The following is a 9,942-nucleotide window of genomic DNA, read 5'->3' as shown; positions in this document are numbered from 1 at the left end:
CTTAGGTAGGAGCACAGGGTGATAGAATGGGAAAAAGATCGGGGATAAAAAATATATTAAAAAAAAAAAAACGATATTCAAATTTTGAATATCAATATTGAATCAGCTAGAAAAGTATCGCGATATATTGCCATATCAATATTTTTGCCCACCCCTAGTACCGACCCTTCGGTGCGAACGTGTCTACGGTTACACCCCTAATAAATATATTAATATAATATAATGAATAGAAAAAACTTTAAAGCTGAATCCCAGATGTGCAGTTGCTCAAAACGATCCTCTGATTTTTGCATTTAGTGATTTGCAGTTGAATTTGTGCTTTATAAATCTCAGACACGACTGTTTTGTACTGGATTAATATCACAGGTGTGTCTTGTATTTATTACTAATTCCCATTGCTGCTCACTGTGCGGATAAAGTGACCACCGAAACATGATCATTGCACCGACTGTGCTCAACGAGAGATGAAATTCTCATGTTTGTTGATCCTTTGGGGAATCCATTCTTCCTCCCCGACTTCTCGCAGTGTGAGCAAAACATTTTTTCGGATCCATGGATGATGTCGCACCTCAGCCAGGGATATTTGTCTTTCCATTAGGGCTGGGCGATTAAACGATCTCGATTTGTGATCGCGATCAAATTAAGTTCGATCACGGTGATCAGCTGTGGGTCTACTTTCTCGATCACGTGCAAAACATGCTGCAGCAAAGTGCATGACAACCAATCACAACCCGCTTTCCTGGCACCGCGCTGTCTGCATTAATTGATCATCCATGACATGCCGCGGCAAGTTGCATGACCATAGGCAGTAAACTAGTCACATCTGCCTCCCCTGCACTGGTGGGAGCAAGCGTGACCAGAGAGAATAAAATTACAAGACAACCACCGCAGGCTAGCGTTAGCTTAGCTTCGAGCCGACCGGGACTCACGGTTAGCGGTTATTTATTTATTTCGCCGGACAACTTCTTCCGAGCGTACAGGAGGAGGGTGTGATGGATTCACAAAATGCCCTTCGTGATGGATGTATTGTGTATTCGAACCGCACTCATTAAAGTTGTGATTCGCTCTGCTTGTACCACAAATTACTCATCACCGCCGACTTCATAGAGAAACTCCGCGGCCCCGACATGGGTGTGTGTGCGTGCGCGCGTGTGTGTGTGTGCGCGCTCAGCGGAGTGAATGTGTCGGAGCGCGGAGGCAACAAGCAGAGCTCACCAGATGACGCCGTAGGCTCTGCGTTGGTGTAACGCGGGACCATAAATCAGCCTTAAGTCCCTTTAGGATAATACTGTGAGAAATAACCTCTCATAATAGCGGTACTACAGTTAATAAATGTAATAAAACTGCCGTTTCTGCTGGCTACTGAGTCCTGTAAGTGGCGAGTGAGTTTTAACTCCTTAATTACTAACCAGCGTCAGAGTCACGCACAGTAAACAAACTGATGTTAGAGAGCCACCTGTTGGTCAATTTAAGCAACCGCATCGCCAGCTGCTTGACAGTGGCTCAACTCATGAGTTTACTGTTTTTGTTTTTAATAATGTCATTGCAATTTTATCTATGCAATTGTGAAAAAAATGGCAAAATAAATGAAAAACTGTGAACAACCGCATTCCGTAGGCTATTCGGTACTCAGTATTCAGCCAAGTCTTTAAATTTTATTCCGCTTCAGTTTCGGCCTCAAATTTTCATTTTGGTGCATCCCTAGTTTTTTCGGTGGGTACCACTGGTAGCATTCTGGATTCTTGTTAAAACATGCTATTTGCTTTATTTGTTAATAAAAAAAAACTAATCTCTGGTTTCTTTCTATTTTATTCCAGAAGGGAGGGGGGATCTTCTGATTTAAAAAAATCGTGATTAAAAATCGAGATCGTTCAATATGGGAAAAAAAATCGTGATCACTTTTTTTGCCATATCGCCCAGCCCTACTTTCCATTCAAGTCGGAACCCCCAACATTTCGGTTTCTTTTCGGCGGGGGCCAGAGCATCATCTGTGGTAGTCTCCATCTCTTCAGATAGCCTTTTAGAAGTAGACTCATCATCACCCTCGCCATTAGAGCTTTTTCGTTTAAGAAAAAAGCTTTTAAGATTTGCCTGTTTCGCCATATCAGAGACCTCTCTTGTGGTGCACGGTTTGTCAGATTTAATGAAACAAATGCGACAAGTTTCGTTCTGCGCAGAAAAAAAGTTTCGTTTCACATATAGGTTACATTCATTTATTCACACATACACACACACTGCTCATTCGTAAAAAGTATATGTTTTTTCATAAAATGATGTGGAAATTACCAATTTTATTACAACTGAAATTGTGCTTGGGAGGAGTATTTTCACTGGACATTTTGACCGGAGAGATTATAAAATACCGGACTTCGGCATATTTTACCGGACAAAGTCCGGCAATTACCGGACAATGGAAACCCTGGCCTCAAGTCGGGTAGCGATCCGTACTCAAAGCCCAGGTACCAGACTTGGTATCTGAAAGGAAACAATTGTGACGTGGACAACACTAGTCGTTTACTTCGATGTTTTCAACACAATCCAGTTCTTTTTCTTTGTAACAAATCCTCTTTCAACCCTTCACTAAACCCACAAAGCCAGAAATGGTCTTCCTTTGTGTGGGTTTCAAAAACATCATCCTTGTGTTGTCATTAATGCACAAAGAGTGAATCTGAACATGCCTCCACCTCTCTAAAAACTGTGGGAGGACTGTGTGCGTGTGTCTCCTTTCACCTGTAAAATATTCCTCAAGCTGTGCGGTAGACAAACGCCCCCACAGTCTTGTTGCCGCTGCGCCCAATGTCTGAGATTCTCTGGATCCTTTTGAACAGCATTCATCAGAGAGACGTGCTGATCGTCGGTTAACATCAGTTTAAGGGATTCCTCTGCTTCCATCTTCCACCAGCACTTGTTAAACATCTTAGATGCAAATAAATGTTTAGTGTGAGGCAAATGCCGCCTGGCTGAGGAAACCGCATCAGCGTTTCAGCCAGGTTCAGGTCTGGACTTGGACTAGATCATTAAAAACCTTGTTTATTCCTGCATCATCCGTTCTGTGTTTTGGATTATTTACTCTCACATGACCCAGTTTTGACCAATCTTTAGCCGTAACACAGATGTCCCCACATTTGTCCCTGAAATACTCTGGTCCCCTGAGGATGTGACGGTCCACTCAGAGCAGTTATTTACTTTAGAAACGTATCAGCGAAGCATCGGCTGTTTTGTGGTCCGTGTTTATTCGGTGGCATCATACCGCTGCGTTATCTGGACAGTGTTTGTTAGCAGCATTATATTCATTTATTTATTTATTTAGAGTCCACTTTTAATCCTCTGGAGGACAAAGCTTTTTGAATGTTTACATTGATTTAAATGCATGTCAGTCAGGAGGTGTATCGCTGTTTATCGTTTGATTGGCAGGTTGTTCTTTTAGCGCCAACAAGAGGTTTTAAACCGAGCTTCCACTCGGTTCTTCATAAAAGACAGGAACATTTATCCCCCATCGTCGTGTGATAAAGGTCGCCGCCTCCAGCGGGATGTGTGTCCTCAGCAAGTAACCGGGTTACAGTCAGCTTTCAGAAATAAGCTGATCTCTTGAAACCTCTAATCAGGAACGAGGATTAGAGGAACCTCATTTCTTCAGCTGGATGCTTCCAGGGTGTCACATTTATTAAAAAACACAAGTGTTTCTGTCTGTTCTTCTAGCCGGTGGATGTGCAGGTTAAATGAGCCCAAACAAAAGCTTCTGTCAAATTACAACTTCCAGGTTATCTTGAAGTTTCCTGAGTGGGGAAAAACAAAACAAATCCAGCTCCTCCTCTGAAACATCACCAACAACTCTCAAACGTACTTGAAGATGGAGCGAGTATTTTTTACAAGCGCACGATGTCAAATACTTGTGCCGTTCCGTCCTGCTTGGCTTTAGTCTTCCTGAAAGAGAAAATACGTATTCTTAGTGCTGGGCGGTATACCGGTTCATACCGAATACCGGTGTTTATTTTTCTTATGATATGAATTTTTCATATACCGTAATACCGGTGAGTAACCGCGCCGCGGACACTGTTTGTGAGGGGACTGTTTAGCAGTAGTGATGCACCGATTGTTCAGTAACCGAAATTGTTCGGCCGAAAATGGCAAAAAAACACTTTCGGTGTTCGGTGGAATAAGTGGGAAAAAAAACGAACAATTAATAACGGCGTTGTAATATAAGGAAATAGACTGGCCGCTCCCGTAACGGTTGCACCACAAACATAAATCGTTGGCCAACCAAAAAATAACCACATAAGAATTTTACCTAACATTCACCAGGAGGTGGAACCAAAACAACATAATGCTGGAAATTAAAACATGTTCAGTTTTTTTATGTTCAATAAAAATCAAAATCCAAGATGGCCGCTGGTGCAGCAATTTGTTTGTGTCTTTCTCCTTGATCCTTGGATTAGGATTTTTATTTGATTGATTCTATTTTCTAAGGGATTTTATTCAGATTTTATTGTTAAACTACAAAATCCACAACCAAGAATAGTAGCTGAAATTGCTGGGATGCACATCCTGTGCTTACAAGTGAACAGGAGCTACTGTGGTGGAAAGAGGCCTAGTGAGGCCCATTGAGGTCCAGCACGGCCTCTGCTTTGGCAACATTCAGCCTGCCAGCTGTATTATAACTGGACTCCTGCATTCACCGGAACATCTCACAGGCTAAAACTGTGAGAACCTTCAGCCTGCCAGCTGGATTATATCTGGACCCCTGCATTCACCAGAACATCTCACATGCAGAAGTTAACTGTGGAGAAGCTCTGAAGCTACACAGAGGCCCTGTCGCCAGCTACATAGAAGATCTGAAGCTACTGCACACTACATTCTCCAAACAATCATGATGACTTGGTGGGTTTATTTATTAATTATCATCACTCTTCTTGGACCTTCTGGACTAGTTTTGTTGCATACATGCCCACTTCCTGACTTTCCAGGCTCACACTCTCCTGTTGACAGAGACAATCTTAATCTTCACAATGAAATTCACCCTAGGTTGCAACAAAAACTGTTTAATACGCAAAGGAAGCAAGGAAGCATGTTGTTATATTTGGAGTCGCTAAAAGCACTAAATGACATTTTTAATCCGTATATAGACTGGTTGAACAGTATGAACAATGTCAATGTTTCCTCATCTGTCAAAATTTCATGTGCAAAGAAACTCAAGAATGTTATTTTATTGTTGCTGTTGGTTTCAGGTAATATACAGCCAAATCCTGGTCCTGCACAAAGTATTCTTACACCAGAAGATTTCAAAAGTAGATCAGGTCTAGGCTTCATGCACCTCAATGTTAGAAGTCTTTTACCTAAATTAGATATGATAAAGCTATGGACTCTTACAACTGATGTTGATATCTTGGTTCTTTCAGAAACTTGGTTAAAAAGGTCAATATCCGATGATCTAATTGCTATTGATGGTTACAATATTTATAGATCCGACCGAGTAGGTAAAGGAGGCGGGGTTGCAATCTATGTAAAATCAAAATTCTCTGGCTCTGTGTCACTTTCAATCTCCAAAGCTAAACAATTTGAGCTGCTTGCAATTAAAGTCAATTTGAATAAAAATCATCACTTGACTGTAGTTGGATGCTACAGACCCCCATCAGCCACTAAAGAAGCAGTATCCTCACTGTTTGAGGCCCTACAAAATCTCTGTGACACTGAGGTTCTTCTCATGGGCGATCTTAACTGGGACTGGCTTTCCTCTGCATCTGATGGTATCAAAGATTTATGCAATTCATTGAACCTCACACAAATGATAAGTGCTCCTACTAGGCTAAATCCAAAAGATCAGAATAAAGCCACCCTACTAGATCTAATACTTACAAACATGCCCTATAAATATCCATCAACTGCAGTATTCTGCAACGATGTAAGCGATCACTGTACAATTTCCACAATAAGAGATTCCAAACTAAGTAAATCCAAACCTCGCTATATTTTTAAAAGATACTTCAAACATTTTCAAAAACAAACCTTCCTTGGTGATTTGTACGAAAGTGATATGGGCAGAGTCAGTCTAATAAATGATGTGGAGTGTGCTTGGGAACATTTTTACAAGTCATTTAAAATGATTTGTGACAAACATGCCCCTATAAAGAAATTTAGAATATCTGGAAAAGATAACCCTTGGTTTACAGAAGAACTTGCCAAACTAATCAGGGAAAGAAATGTATCCTGGACTAAAGCGCGCTCCACTAATGCACCTGCTGATTGGACAACTTTTAAGGCCTTAAGAAACAAATGCACAGCCTTGACTAAGAAAACAAAATCAGAATACTATTTAAATTCTATTTCAGAAAACCTAAACAACCCAACAAAGTTTTGGAAACAAATAAAATCCTTATCCAATACCAAAATCAAATCAAGCTTACCAGAAAAAATTAAGGTTAATGCAGTTGAAACTACTTCCAAAGAAGGCATTATAAAATGTTTTAATGAGCACTTTAAGTCAGCTGGTTCTGTCTCCAACATATGTGCAGCTGAAAAAACCCCAAGCTCAGCTGGTGAGACGCATTCATATAACACTGACAAAAGTCAAAACTGCTTCTCTTTTCAACCTATTCCATGTGTGGAAATAAGGAAAGCTCTTAAAGCTATTAATCCAAGAAAATCTCCTGGACCAGATAATTTGGACCCTTATCTCCTGAAAACTGCAGCTGATTTTATTGCTGAACCCATTTCTCATATTTTTAATCTGAGCCTCCAAATGAATATCATCCCCACAATATGGAAATCAGCTTTTGTTGTGCCACTTTTTAAAGGTGGGGACCCAACTGATCTCAACAACTATCGCCCTATCTCAAAATTGCCAATTCTAGCTAAAATATTAGAATCTCAAGTAAATTTTCAGATAAAACAGTACTTGGTAAACAATAATATTCTGTGTGAAACGCAGTCTGGTTTTAGGGCAGGACATAGCACCATAACTGCAACGATGTCTGTGCTTAATGACATCTGTAATGCTTTAGACCAGAAGAAACACTGTGCTGCACTGTTTATTGATTTAACCAAGGCTTTTGATTGTGTTAACCATGGATTACTGCTTAAAAAACTCAAAGATATTGGCTTTTCTGACCCAGCTGTTCACTGGTTCAGGAATTATCTTACAGACAGGACCCAATGTGTAGCTACAGATGGGCACCAGTCAGACTTTATCACAATTTCCAATGGGGTCCCTCAAGGTTCTGTTTTGGCTCCTGTCCTATTTACAGTTTTTATTAATGATATCGGGAGGAATCTGAACAGTGCAAAAATCCATCTTTACGCAGATGACACAGTTATTCATTCGATCGCCCCCTCTCTTTCCCAAGCCATCAATGATCTCCAGTCTGCTTTTGAACAGCTCCAGACATCACTGACTGAACTAAAGTTGGTCCTTAATGCCAAAAAAAACAAATTTATGACTTTTACCAGAACCCGTTCAACCAACATCATCCATCCTGGTATACAAACTACAGGAGGAGAAACTATTGAAAGAGTAGCATCATATAAATACCTGGGTATCTGGTTGGATGACAAACTGTCATTTTCAGAACATGTGTCTCATCTGGTAAAGAAACTGAGGGCTTTGCTGGGGTTTTATTATAGAAACAAAACCTGTTTTAACATTGTTGCCAAGAAAAAACTGGTACAGGCAACTTTTTTAAGCACTCTGGACTACGGGGACATTATTTATATGCATGCTGCCTCTTCAAAGCTTCATTACCTTGATACAGTTTATCACAGTGCTTTGCGTTTCATTACCAACTCAGCGTTTAGGACACATCACTGTGTTCTCTATTCTCTGGTCTCCTGGCCCTCACTGACCCTAAGGAGACAACAACATTGGATTATTTTTATTTACAAAGCCATTCTGAATAAACTCCCCACATATCTGTCCAATTTGTTGTCTCCAGTTCACAGTGTGTACAGCTCCCGCTCTTCCACACGGAAGCTGTATAAAGTCCCCAGGATTCATACAGAACTTGGCAAAGCAGCTTTCTCCTACGCTGCTCCTGGTCCTGGAACAACATTCAGAACTGTCTTAAACTTTCTGGACTCATCTCCTTGGGTGAATTCAAGGTTCTTCTTAAGCAGAAACTAACAGAAATGTGCACCTGCTATTTTTAATGTAAGGTATTGTAATGTTGTTTGCACTGTTTGTTGTTGTTGTTGTTTTTAAATTGATTTTATTGTTGTTGCACCAGTTAAGCCTCTTGGCCAGGTCTCCCTCGTAAAAGAGATTCAGTCTCAAGGGATTTTCCTGGTAAAATAAAGGTTAAATAAAAAAATAAATATTTTCTACCTTGTAATTTTGTAAAAGATTTTTTTCTTTGAAAAGCCTAAATCTAATTTATTTGATTTATGCATCCTCCTCATGACAGTAAAATAGGCCATTCTAAGCCAATTTACTGCAGCAATTCCTTTCCAAATCATTAGAAAATGTGGTTAACACCCAGTTGTGCATGAAAAAAAAAATACCGTGATATACATTTTTGGTCATACCGCCCAGCACTACGTATTCTGGTGGCCGGTACGTCTAATAATTACATTTTTAAATGACAGCAGAGACATTTATGGCTTATTATTCACATACATTTGATTCCAACAAAACATTGGCCTCTGCGTGCTGAGCTACGTCCTCTGCTCTGACGCTGAAGTGGCCGTGCCGGGCTAATTTCCAGTTATGTAATTTTAATTTCTGCTACGTCTAAGTGGGTCTTTACTCGGCAGAACTCTGAGAGGCCGTAATTAATTCAGACCGGGGATGGCTGACAGACACTTCTGGAAGCTCATTTCAAGTCTATTCAAGTGTCTTCATGCGTCTCCTGGAAGACTCAAATGATGTCACAAAGTTTACTTATGTTATAGCAGAGTCTAAGGATCGAACAAGAGACGTCTGTTTTTGAGGCTCTGGTTTTGCTAAGATGATGTTTACTTTGTAGAAATATGAAAACCATAAAAACTTCTGACCTTCATCAGTTTACGGACCAGTGATGAAGCAGCAGCTGATGATGATTTTACCCAGAGAGCTGCTGATGAGAACCTGCCTATGCCGTCTGCGAGGTTTCACCGTTAAGCTCACATAAAACGAACCAGATGGAATTAAAGATCAACAAATCCTTGTTTTCGATGAACTAGGGCTGGGCGATATATCGATATTTATATATATATCGATATATTTTCAAACGCGATATGGTACGAGACAATATCGTTTATATCGATTTAAAAAAAAAATAAAAAATTATGATTTTGATATAGCTTATTATTTTGTGACAAATTGACTTGAATGTTTTATTTGAGATTTGCACAAATGTTTTGTTATTTGCACAACTGTCAACCTCGGTGGAAAAGTCTGCCTGTTACTGTCTACATTGTATTAATTGCACAGTGTATTTTAATTTAATTGTTATGCAGGAAAGGGATATTTGTTTTATTTTATTCAAGAAGCATTTTTATTCTATATATGCAGGCAGTTTATTTTTATTTCATTTGTTTTATACATGTTGATATTGTGCAGACCTCTGTTAATAAAGGAACCTGTGTGACATTTGGCACGAGGCTTTGTATTAAAACTGACTGTTTTTTTAAGGGTTTGCCTCAGAAAAACATGAAGCTAACAGAGATGCTAACAGATATGCTAACAGAGATGCTATGCTATAATGCTTTGGGGGAAACCCCAATTATGGCACAGAAAGAATATTGATATATATCGAGTATCGCCATTTAGCTAGAAAATATCCAGATATGACTTTTGGTCCATATCGCCCAGCCCTACGATGAACCGAAATCAGATCCAGAAAGATCCAGATCTGACCTCTTGAACAGAATCGGTCCTGGACCCGTCCCGACCTCGTCAGCTGATCCATATTTTGTGAAGAGCTCAAATGTGCATGTATTTATTTCCACATTCTGATGAAGCTGTTTTTGTCC

At 40.0% G+C, this 9,942-nt stretch overlaps 1 protein-coding gene across 1 annotated transcript in view; it reads right to left on the bottom strand.

Moving 5' to 3' along the window:
* Positions 1–2,916, bottom strand: part of LOC133422552 (serine/threonine-protein kinase NLK2-like) — a 13,904-nt gene extending 10,988 nt beyond the window's left edge. Inside the window, exon 1 of the mRNA XM_061712573.1 lies at positions 2,731–2,916. Coding sequence (XP_061568557.1) covers positions 2,731–2,916 — 186 coding nt within the window. The remainder of the gene's footprint in view (positions 1–2,730) is intronic.
* Positions 2,917–9,942: the final 7,026 nt, after the last annotated feature.

This window comes from Cololabis saira, chromosome 21 (genome assembly GCF_033807715.1).
Source record: "Cololabis saira isolate AMF1-May2022 chromosome 21, fColSai1.1, whole genome shotgun sequence".
Taxonomy (NCBI): domain Eukaryota; kingdom Metazoa; phylum Chordata; class Actinopteri; order Beloniformes; family Belonidae; genus Cololabis; species Cololabis saira.
This window is presented reverse-complemented; position numbering and strand designations above follow the sequence as displayed.